Source organism: Rhea americana, unplaced genomic scaffold (assembly GCF_003343005.1).
Source record: "Rhea americana isolate MKP2758 unplaced genomic scaffold, rheAme1 scaffold_96, whole genome shotgun sequence".
In the NCBI taxonomy this organism is placed as follows: Eukaryota; Metazoa; Chordata; class Aves; order Rheiformes; family Rheidae; genus Rhea; species Rhea americana.
The window spans coordinates 2,551,265-2,572,573 of NW_028187155.1; the positions used below are offsets into that span (position 1 = coordinate 2,551,265).

Genomic DNA, 21,309 nt, shown 5'->3' on the forward strand with positions numbered 1-21,309 from the left:
AATTAAAACATGGGAAAAAATTAATCTCAATGGAAATCCTTGACTAATTGACAGGTTAAAATAAGAATGACTGTAGACCCCAAACAATGCCAGGCAACCAGTCTGCTCCAGGCAGTGCAAGCTCACTCAGCCAACCACATGTCTGGCTGTTTTGCTCTGCCAGCTTTACATGACCCTAATTAGCTCTATTCCTTTTATTTGTAGCAGAAAAGCAAATAGCCCTTGRAAAACAAGAGTACACAGGCAGCTTCTTGACTGACTATAAGAAAGTTTTTAACACAAAGTTTGCCTCTTATCATGTGTACTTGAAGCACAAAAGGGGAACACCAAAGCCCTGTGTGAACAGAAAAAGGTTTCCAGGGCAAGCAGAAGAAAGGGGGCTAGATCATTGCTTCTCTGGGGGAGGCAGCAGTAGAGATCACAAAAGACTAGTGCTAGCTGGGAGCCATTCTTTACTTAGGCTGCAAAAGTTTGCACCTGATGACTGCTTGTGCTTGCTACCATAGCCAAGATAAGCATGACATACTCCAAAAGGGGCTTTGGAGTACAAGGTRTCTTCCCAGCACCTCCAAACGCTCCTCTTCATGATCCTGTTAGCCTATAAAAGGCAATGAAGTACATARAACTTGAAAAAAAATCCCAAACAAAAACAAACATCTTTAAAAGAACAGTTTGCTCCTCTTTCCTAGACAAGGTTGCCAAATACAAGGCACCAATGAAAYGGAGCATCTCCGCAAGGAGCGCCGCAGCTCCACGCCCTGTCCCATCCCCATTCCTGCAGTTTGCACTCCCACTGTTAGGGAACAGATCTGCTGYCTCCCTGCTCAACTCGGGGTGTGGCATGCCTTGTGAAAAAGGAACAAGGCTTCTGGTTCCTAGGCTGCAATCCTAGCTGATGATTACTAGGCGAGTTTGTGCCAGAGGCCACAACTGCCTGACTCACTGCAGAAGAGCTGTCCCCGCCTACATCTGCTGCAGAGATACACATAGCMTAGCAAGCTCAGTCCTGGCAGGCAGACACCCAAGAGCCCAGTCCATGCTCCTCTTCTGTACACACCATCCAAGTTCTACTCAAAACAAAAGTGAAATAAGTCAAATTTTCTTTAAAAAAAGTCAATTTATTGAAACTGTTTAAACACTTTATACAAGTTCCTAATACAAGCATCTGCTCCCTGGCTCAGGGTTAATGCAAATATAAAAGCACAGACCTCAGCAGCTGTCTGAGATGACCCAAGCTGCCACCAAAATGAGGTCACACAAGGCAGCCACTGTGCACAGGCAACTCCCATTGGAGAAATGGAAGCTACATAAGCCATCTCCACATACAGGCCACCGTCAGCTCAAGCCAAAAGCAGATACTTTGGTTGGTTTCTTTTAGTAAATTTGATTCATGTTACAGCAAGAGGTCAAACAAAGGTACAAGGCTTAAACCACTAAYGCCACGGTTGTACATAGGGAGAGCCTTGGGCTGAACTACCTGCAGAAGGAAATCAGTAAGTCCAATGCCTCTGAACATATACACAATTATAAGCCTGGTTAGAAGCAACCATCTTCCTTCCTCAGGAACAGGAAGTCTGAGCTTTGGAGAGCTGACACCATCCTTCTAGGAGTATGAGATTTAAACTCTAGCCAACCTCATTCAGTTTATTACAACATTGAAAACAGGGTTTTTCAGAGGAAGGGGTAGAAACCTTTTAACTGCATTTTTCAGATATGACTTTATATGCAATGATGGCTTTATTTTGGAAGTGATATGTTTCTTCCTCTTTGAGCTTTGATTAAAAAGAAAATGCTCTAACCTTTGAGTCAGTTTTCTTATAATATGCCTTTATATCTCATCACTGAAAATGCTTAAAACAGAATMAAATAGCAGTATGTGAGGTATCCTTGGAGAAACATCAAGGGTTGGCAGTGCACTGTTTGGTTTAACATTTAACTGCATAAGGCAAACCAAAATCAGCAATTCATAACATTCCAAATTAGAAAGAACTGCAGACTTGAGAGGGCAGAAACATGAAAGTCAATCCAGAAGCTAGACTTGGGTTTAAATGCATGAACAACCAAGAGGAGCTAAGTTAATAGATCTGGTATGTGTGAGGGAGGGAAAAGGCAGAGGTTAAGTGGTTACAAGGCAAGTCTGAGATAGAACAACAGCAGATTGAACAGGGAACTGTATGTAGCAGTAAAACATGTCTGTCACTGTGCTCCATGTGGAAAGTGCTCATGTAATAAATGAGGCATTTCTTAATCCCTCCAGGTTACAGCAGGACACAGGCCTGGGACTGAACGGCTGGGGGAGTCCTGGCCATCTCCAGAACATAGGGAGCACCAGAGGAGGAGGAGCACCAGAACACACACAYGGAGAAAGGGCTGAATGGATGGTTTCAGAAGAGATCATAAATGTGAAAAAATGGCCAAAAACAGAGGTAGAAAAAATGAGCTGATATTCTAGAGAAGTGAATGATTTCAAGAGGAGAGTTTGTTAGAGGTACCTCATTACACAAAGGAATAAAAGTTCAAGCTCCAAGATTTTAAGAGTTAGACTATCAGAAAGTCACTTGCAACACTCAGCATCTCTAAGGGATGGCAATGATAGCCCCACTGAGAACCATGCAGTGAAATCTGAAAGGAATTGATTTTCACTAGCTCTTCCCTGACACTATGGAAACCTGCAGTTGCTTTAGGAGTTCACCATCTCAGTCTCTGGCAGATATGATCAATTTACTAGACCTCAGAGTGACATGGGACTGAACCAARTCACATTACACTGCATCTTCTGCTGGTCAACAGCATGTACATGGACAGTTGCACATTTTGTCTAACCCTTCATCTTGCCAATCTGTGCAGAGGAAGGAGCTGAAGAGGGTTCCAATGAAAGTACAAAAGAACTGTAGAATCTCTTCAAGCATTCCTGTATGGGAAGTCTTTGCCCTAAAATTGTTTCCCCTTAGCACTGCATTTATCACTTTGCGTATATATATTTTTAACTTCTACACACACGACAATGGGCTCTACCTTAATGGGTATTGAGACTGAATTGTTACCATCTAATTAAAAAAACCACTAAAAAAGCACCAACATCCATCTAAAAACAGTATCATTTTCCCTTTTACTCCCAAATACTGAAGTTAACCCAAGCTCAGAGGCTTCATCTTTCCAGTGGCAATACTCATGAACCTAGGCTAGCCTTCCTCCATGGGCTGGGAGAGAAAGGAGAAGTTATGTCCAGTAGYAAAGAGGATACAAAAATATACACATTTGGTGGAAAAGAGGAAGGCAGAACTTGGAAAGTCTGAGCTCTGTTCAGGACAGTAGCATTGTAGCATCCTCTCCAGAGGATTCTTCACTGTCAGTGTTGGTGGCTCCTCTTCATCATTTCATTATACGTAATCCTTCCCTGTGGAAGGGGCATTTTTTGGATAGCCTCGGGTGGGTGGATAGGAGGTTTCTCTCCGGGGGCAGGAGCAGCAGAGGAAGGCTCCTCCCAGCATTGCCAGCGAAGCAGCTGCCCAGCCTATGAAGAGGGCTGATCCAAATTCAAATCTGTAGGGAAAAAACAAGGAAGAAAATAAATACTGCAGGTAGTGCCTTTGGATTACAGGCATTGCCTGTGTTAGCACGTTCATGTGATGCACAAGGGGCTGAAGACTTTATAGAAGCAGTTTCCTGCAAGGCTTGCAGTTTAGAGTGACAGAGACCTTAAAAAAAAAAAGAAAGAAAAGGAAAAAGGCCCAAGACATTTAGCRGAAAAAAAGTTAGAAGTCACATAAACTAGGTCTGCTGCAATTATGCTGCTTTAAGCCTTGGTGATGCTGGCAGTGCAAGAGTCACAGGGTGATGAAATCTGGTCACAAAACCCCTTCTGCCCAGTAGGAAAGCCAACCCAGGTAGTTTAGGAAACTGATTTAAGCCACTGTTGATCATAACTATGCCCTGTGAACATCTGTCATGCTCTACATGTCAAATTTTGTGAAATGTCTATGTATTATGTAAAATGGGGCAGTACCTGGTGTTGACAGGGGTGAAAGGGTCATAGAAGGCCCGAGCCACTCTATTGCCATACCACGATGTGGCCACCAGTGCTGCCATTCCTGCATGAGGCAAAAAGACATCACATCATCTCTTACTGTTTAAGAAAATGAATCAACAACAAAAAAAATCACTACAAAAGATAAATGTCACAGAACAAGCATCTGGACCAATGCCAAGCTGGTGCTACCACCTTGGAAAGATCTCAGCTGATGCTTAGACCCAAATGGGAAAGAAATACAGGGATTTAAGGCCACCTACATTCAAGTCACATCAATGCAATAATTCTGGTAGCCTTTTACTGAGCAAGGTGTATGGGTCAGCTCAGGTCTGCTGCTAAGAGATTGGTGGCATGGAGCCCCCTCATACAGGAAATAATGCTACAGCCAAGAAACCTGTCTGGTGCTTTGGAGAGCCAACAGCTGGTGTCTGCCTTCCAAGGAGCTCCCAGCCCAGAATGCTCCTGGAGCACACCCAATGTCTATCTGCCATTCAGAATTGGCACATTTAAAATTAAACACATCTGTATGTTACCAACCTGCAATGATGAAAATCACTCCGCCAAAGACAGCCATACGCATCTTTTTCACTTGGTCCTCTTCCATGCACTTCATGCATTTCATACCAGTCACAGCAACAAATACAGCAACAAGGCCCAAGAGAATTGCAGCCACCATCAATGCYCGAGTGGCCTGCAGACTGCCTAAAACACATTAGGATATGAGTTACCATGAAGAGAAAAAGCTTGAAGGCAYAAATAGAAGCTCAAGTTTGTATTCACTAATGAAGTCATACATCCAAACACTCTGCCCTGTGCTATTCAGGATGCAGTTAAGACATTCCTTTTTTAGCTTTAAACTCTGAGGTTGTCATGCATGAGGATCAGAGAAATCTCAATCTCTTCTAAGTGCATGGCAGGCAAACAAGGGCATGCAGCTTTTTGCAGGAAATGACCAGAGAATTGCCCTCAGACAGCTTTTGTTCCCTGGTCATTTGAATTCCAATTGGAAGGGTATCTGTTAATCAAAGTAGTATTCAGATTTAGGCTGACCCTTGACAAAGCCTTTAGACCTATGTTTAAATATGAATAGTGCCATACATATGAATAGTCCTACAGCAGTCAGCAAGGCCCCTTTAATGCTCAACACTTCCAAAGCCTGTTTTAGATACTTCAGTATTAAAATTATTTTTGCTCTAATATCCTACACTTTGGTCCTAGAAGGTATAAAATTGCAATTGTGACAGACACRGTGATTTTTTTCCAACCAAGTGAAAATAGTTTTTGCCTGAAAYGTTTGGCTTGCTAGGCTCATAGTGAAAGAGGCTGATCTTTACTGCCTGGTAAATCAGGCTTGTTGGAACAGCATGCATTTTAAAACACAGTCCTGAGAAGATCCAGGAACAAATTGGGCTATATGTTCAGAGGAACACAGGGTCCTAGGAGTGTACAGCAGCTGAGGCAGGAAGCCCATCAACTTTGAATTCTGCTTTAGGTAAGTCTGTCTCTGCCTCTCAAGAAGCAAAATTTAATTGGTCTGAAAGTATATTATGAAATCAGTGAAAAAACAACACAATAAAGCCAAGTTCAGAGCACAGAGCAATAGGAAATGACTTGCTTTCCTAAGAGGCTTGTCTTTCTTGAGAAAGAAATCCCACAATTAGCTTGGTTAAATGGCTTTTCCTCTCACATCCTTTAAAGGGGGGAGGATGTACCCAGGTGTTAAACATTTGTTGCATCATTGATTGCTGAAAACCACTTATGATGCCATTTTTCATTTTAGTATAGATCACAACAGTGAAATCCCAACACAAATCTCAWGTTAGCAAATGACATCTCCAGTGTCAGATATTGAACATAAAATAACTTTATTTAGTAACTTAGTTATATGAAATTTTAGAGCAGCTTCAGCTGATGAGATGCCATGCAGAAAACCAATTCACCTGTCATACATTTAAGACTGAGTTCTATATCACAGCAGCAGCCCTAGAGAGACCAGTGGCTAAACACTAGTCAATACTTTGCATGAGAAAGAACATTTTCTGTAGAGGTACCAAGTCTGTTTCATCAAATCTATAGCAACTCTGGCTTAGTTTTGCTGCAGAAAAAAATAATCTATATTAAGGAAGATTTTGAAAGAATTCTTCCAAAGGGATCAAACTAACAGAATGCAATCTCAAACTACTAGATAACTAAATATAGTAAGGAATAGAGGCTTCACATCTTCAAACTAGGGACAATGAAYAAATTATAAACAAAGAAGAATGCATGAAAGTAGTTTATATGGCTTCAGAAAACAGACTGAGGTGATACAGAACTTAATACTTGTTTATCTTCAGGTTTTAGTTAACTGGCTGCACCCCACAAAAGCTTTGCAGAACAGTTGGAACAAAAATAAGCATCTGAGTAGCAGATATGAAATGGAGACTGAGCATCTTCCAGGGCCACTCAAGTCCAGCAGCAGGGCCAGTGGTGCYGGGGGGAGGGAGAGGGGAAGATCAAGTGCTCCTCAGCCCTAGGATCTTCAAGCCTCCCCATTCCATGGCAGGAGACAGAGGCATTTAAGAAAMCAGCACAGTGGGACAGTAAATCAGGTTGTAGTGTTTGCAGAACAAACTCTCCCTTTATTTTAAGATGTTTCAGGGCAGACACCAGTGCATTAGCCAGGCACCCTCCACGTGTTCAGGTAGGCTCTTAGAAGACTTTTGTCTTCCTATCACTTTTGCAATGTTTGTAGTACAGTGACTGTGGTTAATTATCATACAAGTGATCAGTTATGTACACATTACCAGCTGTGTTGCCAGTGGAAGCTACACATCCAGAGTCCAAGAAAACTAGTTTATTATTAGTTGTTGTTCACACAGGCAATTGCTAGTGCTTTAAAAATTCCAAGAGATAGTGACATGTGGAATTACCTTAAGCTGCTCAACAGGATGGACTAGCAACAACRGGCAGAAATACACAGCAATTTGCCTTTTATAACGTCTATCACTACAGAGAGAAACGGGATTTCCCCTGCATTCCTTGCTGCTGCAACAGGCTCAAACAGAACAGGTATTGTGACCTCCCATGACAAAAAGCCCAGGCAGCCTCAAACACCAGGAGAGGACARAAGTCCTGCACAGGAGTAGACAAACTTGCTGTGTGCCTGACAGTTGTCAGATGTCAACAGTGTTTTATCAATGCAAACCGCTATTTACTCAGAAGCGAAGTCTTTTTATTGTTGATTAGTAATTATAAACCTATCYTGAAAATACCTATTAGCAAGAAAGCAGTAAGTACTAGAAGGACAGAATCTTCAAACTGTTTACTGAAAAGTTAATACATACATGTGAACTCCTCAGGCCATTATAAAACAGTTTATATAAGCCCATAAAAAATGACAAAGCCCTCACTTATTTCACATAGTGAAGCTAATCTTAAAAAACACCTAACAGCCAGCTTTGACTTAGACTACATGATTCACACTTATCTGAACCATAGGTAAAAAAAATCTTTCCTTCCCACAACTATCATCTGGCACAGATTGTAATTTTAATAAAGGACTTTACTAGCAAAAGTTGAAAGGTTATTTTTCTGTCATCACAATCCCTTATTTAGCCTGTTTAYATCATCTATGCTATAGAAAAGCTTTTGGGGGAAGTGCCATGGGATTTTTGTAACACCTGTTTATGATGCAAAGTTATCATAATAGCTCAACACAGATTCTGATGGAGATTTCTTGTTTACTCTGCATATTTTCACATGGACTTCTCCCACCCCTCCTGTGGGCCTCCATACAGCAAAATAATGGCAGAATACAGGTGAAACATAGGTGCTATGCTACTCCCTCCGATCCCTGCCAGTGGAGCTTCCCCAGAAGTTACAGGCACTGCTGCAGTGTAGAAAGCATRCTGCACAGCCCACCTACAAGAGCAGTTAGCAGTCTTCAAAGCCTTCCCACTCCAAATTCATGAAAGTTGAACCTCCTCAACAAGCTAGATTTGAGGTCCTGCAGCTCTGCCTAGCTAGCATATAAAAATTTCTTTTCAAGGCAGGAAATGCAACAAGGATTTGAGCAAGCAGTAACAAATTCAGGGGTCAGTAAAGATCTGTTGTGCTCTACACTCACACTGGCTGGGCCCAGAAGCTTACTAGTGACTTGAAGGCTTTTGACCCATTTACCAGCCCTTGCAGGGACCCTGCACACCCTTGGATATTCCAGCCTGGACTCCTTCAAAGCATCTCCCCAGAAGCCAGAAAACCATATAGAGCACCCAGGCAGGAAGTAGACAAGAAAGGCCCTGCTGCTTGCTGGAATGGGATGACTCTAAAACTCAGGGTGTGTCCAATACCAGAGACTGCAAGTGAGAATGGCCTTCTACTCTGCCTGTCCCAAAGGGAAAGAAAARTAAAACCTGATGCCCCCCTGCAATCACTCGGAAATGGCACTAGAGAAAGCCTGCATGTAAAACAAAACAAGCATTACCACCATTTCCAGATACTTGGGCAGAGGAGATCTAGGCAGCCTATTTTCCCACGAAGCCTGGAAATTCCCTTACCAAGGGACTTAGTAACACATAGTAACACTTCAATAAAGCTGCTTAGGAGAAGCTGCTTGCAGAGTAATAATGCCTGTGGATTGCAACAGACTCCAGTCCCCTCTACAGAGGCAATCTGGCACCTAAACAGGAACAGCCTCAGTGGCATTCCAGGTACCCTCTACCTTGAGAAAGCACGRCACAAATGAGACAGTGTTCATATAACTCAGTTTCAGGAGGAAGGAATGGAGATTGAGAAACGTGGGAGCAAATCAAGTCTTAACCCATACRAAAGCACAGATACTATCTGGTTCTACCTGTTTATTCCAGATCTGAACGTGGTGACAAACAATTAGGACACATTTGTCCCTCCTGCTAGCTTAAAGCTCAACTCCAACTCCCCCAGCATCACAGGAGGGAAAAAAAAAAAAAAAAAAAAAAAAAAAAACAGTAACCCAATGATGAACCTTCCCCATCTCCCTGTCCCCCTTCCCCCAGCTCCTGAAACAGGCTCAGCCAGGGTGGTAAAGATGTAGGAGGGAAGATTTCACATTTGAATGATACTGTTCAACCCAGAGGGCATCCAAACCAGTGTTTATTTTCCGGGCTGGGGCACAAAGGCTCATTGTGAAGGCACTAGGTTTGGTGAAGTGGTAGATGAGTCTCAGCTTGTCTCAAGCACAGAATCTCTCTCAAACACCAAACAGGGCAATGAGGATCTTCAGTTGAAACAGCCTAGACTGGACCCAGAACAACCTCCATTTTGAACAGAAGAGTGGCTCAATGAGGACTTTCAGAGACTGTGCCTCCAGTCTTGTCTATGCCCCATGACTTTAGAGCATAAAGCCAAGCTAGCTCCACAGTGGATGTCAGAAGGCTACAAAAGCAGCACTAAGGCAGTACAACAAAGCCTTATTACAAGGGTGGCTTTTGCACCTCTTATGTCTGTATGCAGCCATACACAACTTTTCATGTAAGCCAGTAAAATGCAGCCTTTCTATTGCCTGAACAGGAGCACATCCCAGATTCACACAAGCAGAATACAGCTGCTGGAAAAATGCCAGCGTGGGTGCACTCCAGCAATGTGGCCATGCTAGAAGCTGGAGGCCTCTCAGTCGTGTGCAGCATCAGTCAAAGTAGCCAAACATGGACATCTAGACGAATAGCAGTAGCTACCAGACATCCAAAAGCTTGCTGGCAAACTTTCCATCATTCCCATGACCTTAAACTACTGTAGGTGTGAGGACCCTCAGTCCCTTCTACAGAGACAAAAGATAACTGCAGGATCTAACCCTCTCCCATCACTGCACAAGGCCCAGCTGTGCATCCCCAAGCACTCAGAGCATGCACAGCCTTGGCAGGGAAAGCATGGCTGCTTAGAAGTTTTTCTGCCCACATAGATGTGCTGCCTTCCCTGTGACATAAAGGAGAGCTCTCCTTACTGCACAGCTGCACCAGTCCCAGGGTGTGGCTGCTGAAGTACATGAACTTGTTTCCCCCCCCCCTCTTCAAACTTCTAACCAAAACAGCACTGCTGGTTTGCATTGCCCAAGCCTCCAGCTGTCCACAGGGCCCTGAAGCATGCCAGGGAAAGCCAGCAGAAAAGAGACTATGTCAGTAGATGTGCCCTGCTTTTGAGCAGGAAGGGCACAACTTGAGGAAGCTGCAGTATCAAGATGTTTTTTAGCCATGCCTTACTGACTTCCCAAAAAAAGAAAACATCTCCAGTGATACTCATGTTTCTTGGACTTCCAGAGAATTTTCAGGCAAATATGCCTTATAATGGCTGGATATAGGCCCCTGGCACTTCACAGCTCCCCTGTGGCCTTGGAAGAGCCTATTTGCAGAACAAAGGTGAGGGGAGCAGCTGTTATTTAGTCCTTAGAGATGAATGGACAGGTCTGGAGGCCTTTTGTCAGATTTTTAGGAATCTGCCCAGTAAAGCTTTGCATTTGATTCTGCAAGCAGGTTTAATTTACACAACAATAGGCTACAGCCAGAGCCCCTCAGGCAAGTTTACCTTTTGCAAGTGATCCATGGGGTGCTGGAGATTCCTCAGCTCTACGGTATCCTCCCACCCACTCCCCAATGCAGAGATAAAAGGTTTGAAGCTGAGCTTATACATAATTACTACTCCAAACACCCTCTGTGCTTAGCCCAACCCTGATTACCGACAGCCCTGTGCTCTGTGAGTGCTAAATGACTGCACCACACACCCGAAGGGAGTAATTTGCACCTCCACCAGCTGCAGGACCTATAGGTGTTCAAGGCAGGGGAGCAGGAGTGTGGCCGATGTAGAATAGCAAGGAAGGTGGGGCTCAGGGTGTCCAGCTTCGCTAGCATGACACACAGGAAGGGATGGTGGCAATCTATCTTGGAGATACTCCCAAAGGTCCTTTTCTACAGTATACAGGAAATGGCATGCTCATTCCTTTGGGAAAGAGAATGTGACCAAGGTGGCAATTATTCTTTTATTAATTACAGCTGGAGAAAGATAAAGTCCCAGGACATGCTAACTTCACTGGTGTAGTCTCACCAAACCTAGGATGAAAGGAGAAGTTTTGGGATACCCTAAATACCCTAAAGGGTATTTTTGACTTTGTTGTTTAAGAAAAAAAAAGAAAATTTGAGTGTCAAGGTAAGCCATAGTCTGAAAAACAGCTCCAGCACTCTCAGAGCTTGTGAGAGTGCGCCAGAGGAGCAGTGTGGAAAAGCAGACAGACAAGATACAAGCAAGCTTTACTAGGGCTTCAGCTCAAGAGTGAGCTCCCAGAGKGATATCCCAGCAGGGCAAGTGGCAGTTCTTACATGCAAGACACAGTTTTACCATCCTAGGCTGAGATAAAGACTTATGGATTACCATCAAGGAATGATCTGCCTAAGAACTATAGACTGTTCTTATCTGGGATAGAATCCAGCTCACCTGCCAGTCCTTTACTGAAAGGCTCCAAAAGGGTAAGAGTGATCTACTCAAAACAGAAGCAAGATGCAAACATAGCCCAAAGTTTCACCACTGTTCTGTGAACTTCGCTTTACTGCTGATCCATACCCAAAGACAGCCCCTGACTAAATTTCTACAAAGACAACCTCTTACTTGCAATTACAGCGCTTCACGTAACAGCGCTAGGGACAGGATATGACTCTCTGCAAAGGTTTCACTGGAGAGTGACAGCCACCGCTGCTGTCCTGTCGCTTTGCAGAACCGGGTCCCAGGTCGCCCGCAGCAGCCGCGGCATACCAGGAGGCTGCCCGACGGCTCCCTAGCTCGCTCAGGCCCGACGGGACCGACATCAGGAACGGTGGGGTCTCCGACAGGACCAGCACGCAAACCCCTGCACACTGAGCTCCGCTAGGATCGGCAGAGGAGTGACGGGACCAGCGCCCCGACTCCAACAGGACGGACAGTAGCAGCCCTTCCACGACCAGCCCCGAGGGGACAGGCATCCCCAACCCGAGCCGCGATGGACACCGGGGTGACCCGGATGGGACGGGCACCCCTTCCCCTTGCCCTGACTTACTCTCCAGCTTGAGAAGCGAGTCGTACACCTTGCACTGGATCTGCCCCGTGCTCTGCATGGCGCACGACATCCAGAGCCCCTCGTAGAGCGCCTGGGCCGTCACGATGTTGTCCCCCGCGTAGGATGCCATCTTCCACTGGGGCATGGCCGTGCTGATGATGATGCCGATCCAGCCCAGGAAGGCCAGCACGAAGCCCAGGAGCTGCAGGCCCCCGCTGGCCATGGCTGCACGGGTCGGGGCCGCGGCGGGGGCTGCGGAGGGGCGATGCGGAGCGAGCGGGACAGCGCAGCCGACTCCGCGCAGCGCAGTGGCGGCCGCGCACCTCCCCGCGACCCTTTTAAGGCCGGGCAAAGGGCGCCCCCTAGCGGCCCCCCCCCTTCCCCTCCCCGCCCTGCGGAGCTCCCCCGACGGGCCGGGCCGGGCCGGGCCGGGCCGGGGCCGGGCCGCCCCCGCGGTGCGGCGGGGCCGGGCACCCCGGGGACCCCGGGGGCTGCGGTCCTCCCACTTCTTCGCGGGGCTGCTGGCGCTGGCGGCTGCGGCGTTGGGCGGAGGGGCGGGGAGAAAGGCAGGAAAATATTCCCCACTCCTCCCCCCACCCCGGCAGTGTAGGGGGGCCCCCATCCTTCAGGGTTTTGCTCGTACCCCCAGCACCCTGCAGCCCACCCTTCCCAGCAGTGCCGTGGGGAAACGGTTCATGGGACTCACCACAGCCTTTGTACCTGCCACCCCATCTTTACCSCTGGACTCTTTGGCACCTCTGATTGTGCTCAGGAGTCTCCTCACTTCCAGGGCCAAGGGTCCTGAGAGCAGGGACCCAAAATCATGTTCCTTGGGTCTTGCTGCCTGGAGCCATCCTTTAACAACCAGAGCTGTAAACAGGCCTTTTTGGTACAGACACATTGCGTGTGCCAGTGGAGCAGATAGGGAAAGCAGAGAGCGTATTGTGGCAGTCCTGCTTGTGCGGGGCAGGAGGGGAGGTGTTCCCCATCACAGGGCTGCAGCAGGGAACCTTTCCCACCGGGAAGACTCCCTGCCCAGCTTCTCAGGCATGCAGCACGCATGGGTATAAACTGCTGTGAAGGACACAAGAGAGAAGTAATGGCAAATTATTATCATTTTTAAAGGGCTTTCAAAGAAGCCACTGAGTAAACACTGATCATCCATCTACAAATGCTTCCAGGACCCTTAATCCAAACTTTGAATCTATCATTTTAATAAGGACCATGTGCTGCACCTCTTTGCATTACTGGTTCTCAGTTAAAGAAGAGATTTAGCTTTTTGGATACTTCGGTGAGCCAAATGACTTGCCAAGGTTTATTGAAAAAGAGGGCTGGTTACAGACCAGGAAGAGAACTGTCCTCCTTTTCAGTCATGCAGTTGTCCTGTTATTACAGTTTCCCTTTCTTCTATGTGAAAATATTTGAATATTGACAGATCTGGACACAGAAGAGCTGGAGCAAGGAAATACTGTCTCCATCAGAGGGTCCAGGAAGCACATGGCATGGCACGGGTGGTGCTGCCTTCCTTCACCACAGACTGGATGGAGGGGACGTTCAGTGGATGTCTGGTGTAATTCCAGGCTCTGAGATAAACAGGCGGTAATTACTGATAAAGGCCTTGCTGGAGGTGGGGATGGGATTGTATTGTTTTGACACTGTGGTTTACTGCATTCTGATGACTTAGGGGATTTTACTGGAGCTGCTTCCTGAGATTTGCAAACATGCAAACAGACTTGTGATTACCTGACCAGTACTGCGCAATGATGGGAGTGGGTGTCAAAGGAGAGAAAATCAGCTGCGATTTATCCACATTGAGAGAGACAAAGCAAGTCTAGTTTGCTCTGAAAACACTTGCAGCTGCTGGTCCCCAGCTTCTGGGCGTCTATGAAGAGATCAATTGCTAGTTACATGGTAGCAAATGTTTGCAGTTATGTCCTTGGTGAATGTATGTCCTTTCTCACTTACATGTAAAGATATTGGCTAACTATGAGGCTGCATCTGTAGAAATGGTTATCTTACTTGTTATCTGTGTGGCCAAATTTTACAGGTTTGGGAGGCTGAAGAAGAAAAAAGATGCAAAGTTTTCTCTGGAAAAGCAGAGATGAAATAGATGCATCACGGTCCATATTTGTTAAGGTTACTATACAAAGAGCAGAAAAAACAGGGTGGTGCTGGCCATTGGGGTTGATCCTGGGGAAAAACTCTTCCCTGTCTGATAAGGAGAGATGTCAAAAACCCGTTTTAACCCAAGGAGAGCAAGGTTAGGATTATCTAGATTTGACCATTGATGTCTGAGTAATCATGTTTGTCCAATAATGTCCATCTATGAAGGAGCAAACAGTGTTCCCAGGTGCTTCAGCCCACCAAAATGACTCATCTTTGCTCCTGACCCTCACACTGCCCCCAGATTAGCAGGCAGCTCCTTGGTGACTCCTGAAGCTTGAGATAGCTCTAAACCTGGCTCCAGGTGTGCAAGTCTCAAAGACGCTTAGATCCTTTGGCTGCAGGTCATGAGCAGCCAGGAGGGGCAACAGAGCTGTTTGTGTGGGAAGGACTTGGATTTCCTATTGAACCTTCTAGGAAAACAAGGGGAGGAGCCCTGGGTGGCAGAGATCTGACTGTGCTTGAACTGGCAGGGAGTCTGTGCTGTGAGATCAAGAACAGGCTTGAGAACAGGAGATGCATGTAACATGCATGTACACACGAGCTCCATGATGTAGTATTCTGTCCATGCTGCTGTTTCTGGGAAGGACTCTAACTCAGGCCCACTCTGGCCCTGGAAAAAGCTGGCCTTGAGGTATATCCTGGTGGCAACCTTGGGTGAGACTGTGCCAAATCTGTCTACAGTGTGAATTTGATTGCTTGGGTGTATACTAAGATAACACACATCTTCAATTTCTTCCCTTTTCAGAAGGTCAGAGAGCTTTGACTAAAGACAGCCTTATTCTGCAAGGGGGTTTGTGGAATTTGAGTCTGCAGCTGCCTGGAGATGGATACTGTGTTACTGAAAGGCTATGCTGCAGTCGCATTGCTCCTCCATCCCCAGTGAGAGTAGGCAGTGTTAATGGGCTATAAGCATGGCATGCTGGCCTTGAATCAAAGTAGATGTAATGTGCTCATGTACCAGCCTTGGGAAGGCTCCAGAGCACAGCACTTCTACCCATTCTCCCATTTGGAGAAATGGCTATATAAACTCTCCCTGAGCCAGCCTACACAAAATCATACCTGGCTTGGGCTGATATTGCAGGTATTACATATATCAGCTGCGAATCCTTCCTAGAAGGGCCTGGTGTGCAGTAAAGTTTCACTGGTGCCAGAGCTCATGCTAGGCTGACAATCAAGTGTGCTTCCACTCGTGAGCGCATGTGCTTGAGCTACCATAGCGACATGGACATGAGAAGGGCTAAATGTGGAATATGACATGCATGACCTGTGCTCAGCTCTGTGCTTCATTGGCTTGCTGAGATATATCCAAGTGCTTTTGGACTTTCCATAGTCTGGGTAGCTTGCAACACAGGCTCTTCTCTGTGCCTATATGGCATGCTTTTGAGGACAGATCTGCTTCTTTCTTTGTGGAAATAAGAGCTTGTAGTCTGTTGCTCATATGTCTTTGATCACTGAACACAGTAACAGTGGTGTTCATTCCGCTGAGCAGTCACTCCATTGGTGTTCACGCCTCTCCCAAAACACTCTATACTGGAGTCACAGTATTATGAACATCCAATTTACATTTTGCTTTCCAGATACAGTTTAAACTTAATGCTTATTACCCTCATGTTTCAAGAAAGACTTCAAAATTGAGCAATTCTTTCTGGATATCACAAAGAATTTACAGATCAAGATAAAACATTGAAACTCCACTTTTCTCTTCATCACTCATCAGTGTTCTCAGTGCTCTGGAATTTGTTAGTAATTTTACAGTATTCCTATGACCACCAAGTCTAACCTTGTGGGCTCCCTTCCTTTCTTTGAGACTTGAAATAGCTTCTCTCTTTGCTTCTTCGCTGTTCATGGGGCAAAACAAATCTCCCCTTGTGCAGTAACCACTACCTTTTCTCCTCTACTTGGATTTCTTTCTTCTCTGGAAGTCTCTTGGAGTTTTTACATGCTAATGACAAATTTTTTCTACCTGACTTTTGGGGAAATACCATTGCTTCAAATCTTTAATCTCAACTGGAAGACCTGGGTTTATCCCAGATGTAGCAATCACCTCTGTATTCATCAGGCTAGAGGTAACCCAGTACTGACAGTCTTTAGTGACTGGCCTGTTCTTTGCTAAGTATATAAGTCTCCCTCTTTTGTCCTTTACAAAACCAGAGAATATGCCAAGGCACAAGAACGTAGCCGGTTCTTGAAATCAGACTCTGATATTATAGTGTGTGGGTAGATAGATTTCTCTAATGGTTCAGAGATTTTCCTTACGTGTTACAGTCATTGCTGCATCAGTCTGCGCTGAGCAAATGTTTAACAGCGTGGTCAWATTGCTCCTTTGGGTGTAGTTAGTCAGAGCAGCAACCTCACCTTCATGCTAAGCAGAGGTCTGTGCTCTGTACGTAGTTAGCGATACCTGTTTGCTTTTCTGGCAAAAACAAGCTTCAACACCTGCCAGGACTTGCAGGAGAGCAGCCTGGTTTCCTTTTCTCCTAGGCATTTCTGGGGGGAGGTGTCACTGTGCAATGCCTGTGTTCAGAGAGCACAGGGTCATATGTGAGCCTCCGTCCTGGCATYCCTAACACTGTCCCTGGGACTGCCCTGAGTTCATCCTTGCACTAGATGCATTACAGGGGAGCATCTCCTTCTGACTGGAAGTTTGCCGGTGATGGGGAGCCTACTACAGGGAATCTGCTGGGATCAAGAGAGAACACCCCACTCTGCTCCTCCATCCAGCTACAGTGACTACATGCACAGAGCAGGCATAGCTGCATGAACTGGGTTTCAGAGCAAAGATTTATATCCACATCTGCACCAGAAAATGAGAATGGCCATGGTCATACAACAGTCCAGTCTGATGGCAGTCAAGAGTAGTACCAAGAAATAACACAAATATAGTGATACTTCCCCAGAATGGGTTTGCAGTCTACCCTGATCTAAGTCTAAGGGGTATCTTGAGCTAGTGCTGGTATTTTGAAATTTAACTTTCCTCATTTGATTTTTCCTCTGTAAATCTGTCYGTTTTTTAAAAACTTCTGGCAGCTGTAGCATCCTGCAGTGGGGAGTTTTAYAAATTAACTTCATGTTTCATGGATAAGTATGACATTTTATTTCTTCTGAACCCAACAACTTGCTACTTCATTTGATGTCCCAAAAATTCGGTATTGGGAAAAGAGTGTAGACTGAATGGACCACATGGATTTACTTCTGGTCTGCACTGCCTAGAAAGGACTTAAAATGGCTTTTCTGTATATCTGCAGGCTGCCTTTTCTTCTGTCCTCTTTCTCTCTATCTATCTATCTATCCAGGAAAACTATTCTTGCTAAACCTTAGCTCTGAGCACTGTTTTGCAGGCAACCTTGCTCTTTTGTCTTTGGTCAGATGTTACAAGGATTGGAGACTCCTGCAAATCATCTCTAGGATTAGTCAGGGATTTTGTGAAAATGTCTCCAAAGCAGAGCCTGCAGCAAGGGGCGGATGTAGTGTTTGACCATGGTAGCAGCAGAGGCAGCCGAAGATCACAACTTGCATGGTTGCAAAACACAGCAGCACAAAGAAAGCTTAACTCTTTGTCAGCTGCTCACTATTGCATGACCACAAATTCAGAAAAAAAAGTTTTTAAGATTTTTGTTTGCATAGACCTACTCAAACTGACTCTTACTGCCTATAATGCAACATAATAGCACCAGAACTGGATATTTACTCTGCACATCCAGAATAAAATCTCCATTTCCAAGACAAAAGCTCAAATTTCCTCTTTGGAACTGAAATCTGTGGCTGATAATGCTGCTTGTGGCAGCATCAATAAAGGGACTGACTGGGCTTGYTTGATGCTGACTACATGTTGAGAATATATTGCCAAAAACATATTTAGAATAGGTTGGATACATTATTCCTTCTGTAATTTTGGGACTGAGAAACAGATTAAACCACTCAATTTCTGGTTAGTGGATATGATCTGTTATTTCTAGAGATAAATCAAGCTAATAATCAGACCYGTTACAGTCATTCAAACATTCATGTTTCTTCATCAGATTTAATAAAGCTAGAGTTTTGATGATGATTTTTCCCTCTACCTTCATGTAATTGATTTAATTTGCCTTTAGTTAAAATGCGCTTATATGCAATGTGCTGAAGCTGCAGGAGGTTAGAAACTGACTGAACTCCTGGCTTCCTCTCCAAACTGCCCTCTCTTGAAGGCTATTGAAGCGGTGATGTCTCCTTCCCAGCTACTCAGTTTTCACCTGTTGCCATTGTCTACCACTGTTTTTCCTCTCCTGAATCAGCAACCCACAAATGACCACAGGGGCTGAGAACATTCCTTGGAAAGACCCAAMACACTGAAATCATTCCTGTCGGTAAACAAGTGGTTTTGGCATGTATGAAGCTGCATCATGTCTCTCATTACCCATGCCTTTCAGATCTCTGGGCCTGTCTGTGCAAGGCAGTAAGCTGTTGAGAAGCAAATGTGGTTCTGCATTTGTCTGCTCCCATGTTGTTTTCCACAGAGATACGGAAGCTCTGATAGAGATAGCACATAACCCATCCCATGGAGGCCAAGAGATTTGATCTGTAAAGTGGGATTTGTTTTCCTTTGGATTTTTCTRTTTTAGGGTTTTCTTTCACTGGATGTTCAATACCAGAGGCTAGATAGAAAACAAAAGTCAGACACAGTCAAATTAATGAGAAGCCTGGGCTTTGTAGTATTGGGGAGGTAAAGAGTGGGAAATGTAGGGAGTTATTAAACTTGACTCTGCATGGCTTCTATAGATGGTGGCTCTATGTCCTACTGTCAACAGACTTTCTTTACAATGTATACAAAACTCTACTCATAGTGACAGATGATGAGACAGGTGTGGTGATGCATCTAGAGAATGGACTCAATAGCTAAGTGGCAGATGCAGTGTGTGCTTTACTGGAATGGTCAGCCAGGGAAAAGGTGGTTGTTTTCCCCCTCTGTGGCTCCTATACTCCAGAAGGGCCAGGTGGATGACAGCAGTGTGTGGTGCGGAAATCATGGAGCAGCAGAGAGGGAGCAGCTCAGCACTATGAACAACTGAGATCTAGGCCCGGATGAGAGGGAGAGGGAAAATCATCTGAGTATCATAGTCAGTGYATGAGCCCTGACAGATGTGCACCATGATCCTGATGAGATACAATTCGTCATTGGTACATGTGTATCCATTCAAGTCTTTTAAGTGCAGTTATGAAAATACTCTCTGAGCTCCTGTAGGAAATAGGCTCTGTAAAGACCTAACTCTTGTAATCCATCCTTCTTCCTAGCCTTATTTGTGTCCCAGATGTCTGCAAGGTCTTCATTCTGATCCTCCAGGAACCAGTCACAGCTGGAACTCTATGATAGGCCAAAACGAGTGATCAGTTCCACAGAACACTCACAGATATCCTGTGTAGCCATCCTATAAGTATTTGTCCCCGAAAGCGAGCTGAGCATTAGGGTGGGATTTTCAAATACTCCTATCCAGTATGCTTCAGTCCTCTTTAGTCAAATATTTCTGAAGCACTCAATATCTGGTGCTGTGACACACATGGCTGGATTTTTCAGTGGGAAGTAGGGCCAAACCTGCAAAAGTCTTGAAATGTGGCCAGTTTTCTAGCACCACGTGGGAGTGAAACTCTTTTGAAAATCCCTTGCTGAGTGCAAGACACATCTGCTATGGAAGCAGAGTGTGTGTGCACGTGTGTGCGAGGCAGAGGAGGAGAGAAGAAGCTTCTCCTCTGGTCTTTTTAACACACCCTTTATCATTAAGTCTGGGAAAGAGCATTGGCAACCCACGGTCATATTTCAATGCTTAGAGGGAGTTTGAAACCTCAGTTATCTGGCTGGAGTCCAGAGGCTGTAGGTGTTTCTCTCACAGCTGTATCTGTCTTCTCTGTTGATGAAAACTCTTCTTTAAGCCTGTTGTACACAACAGGCTTGGCTGATAGGTGATTTGGGAGCACTCAGGCTGGTCTACACCCTGTGCTGTTGACAAAGAAGGCACGAAAGAAGCCAAAATTAGAAGCAGGCAGACAGACGTCTTGCACAYGGTGTTCTGCAGGTGATCAGGATGTGTTTTGCAAGGAAATGTGGAATATACCTTTCTGGATTCCCTTTTCAGAAAAACAAGGACCCACCTGGCTGCTAGATGAGGACTATGAGAGTGTAGTCTAGGGACTGGAACTTCTGAAGTTAGATGAAATGAGTTAGAATTAGTAAAAGGAGCAGCTCAGTGTGTAGGGACCAGGCTGGGCTTCCAGACACAATGCATGAAGTGAGAGGAGCCCCAGCACTTCGGGAGGATCTCAGAAGAGAGCCTTCAGCTTGAATGGACAGTTTGACCCAGAGCCCTGTTAGCAAAAAAGGGAGAATGTCCCCCTCATCAACTTAGGGTATACTTAGGATACAGGGAGTGAACAGTCTCCTCTGGGAGAGCTCAGATGAGGAGCAGCACATCTGTGTAAGGAACAGCAAGGGAAACCAAGCCCTATCTGAAACACAAACTCTGGTCCCTTGGTACAGGCTAGGAGAAAGAGTGAAAGCAAAGCACATGTTGTGATCACATCTCTTAATGCAAAAAGAGACCTCAAAGTGGAGGAGGAGACAGGACAACRGAGTGGAGCGGAGTGGAGTGGAGAGTGGAGTGGAGTGGAGAGAAGGTCTCTGAGGACACTCCCTGTACAAATGCTTTGCCAAGCCTGAGCACTGGCGCCTGCATTCACTGCTTTTGTCTGTTGGCCCAGAGCTGTGACTGCAGCTCTGCTCTGTCTCTGTGGCGCCCATTTGTATCAGGAGTTTCCATCACGGATTAGGTCCCCCTAACCCTTCCTCCTTTCACATTCCTCCTTGCCTTCAGTGATTCCTCCTATCGACAGCACTATTCAGTGAAGGCAGTGGGGCATATGCAAACTACGGTGCCCTGTTCAAACTTGTTTGCGCAGCAGCAAGGCCAGTAGTGTTCCTGCGCTGGCTCCCCATGCTGGGAGAAGGCTGCAACGGTGGTGGGGTGGCTGAAATCGGAGGGAGGTGTGAGGCATCCTGATTCAGATCCATGGTGCAGGGGCTTCAGGGATGATTGACATGCAAGGACCTTGT

The 21,309-nt window shown here is 45.5% G+C and overlaps 1 protein-coding gene across 1 annotated transcript; it reads right to left on the reverse strand.

The window, feature by feature from the left end:
* Positions 1–1,097: 1,097 nt before the first annotated feature.
* CLDN1 (claudin 1) lies at positions 1,098–12,392 on the reverse strand. Its single transcript, XM_085325095.1, has 4 exons — positions 12,066–12,392; positions 4,568–4,732; positions 4,007–4,091; positions 1,098–3,543 (listed from the first exon to the last, which is right to left on the reverse strand). The coding sequence occupies exons 1-4, from the start codon at positions 12,286–12,288 to the stop codon at positions 3,381–3,383; spliced, it is 636 nt and encodes a 211-aa protein (XP_085181221.1). The 5' UTR covers positions 12,289–12,392; the 3' UTR covers positions 1,098–3,380.
* Positions 12,393–21,309: the final 8,917 nt, after the last annotated feature.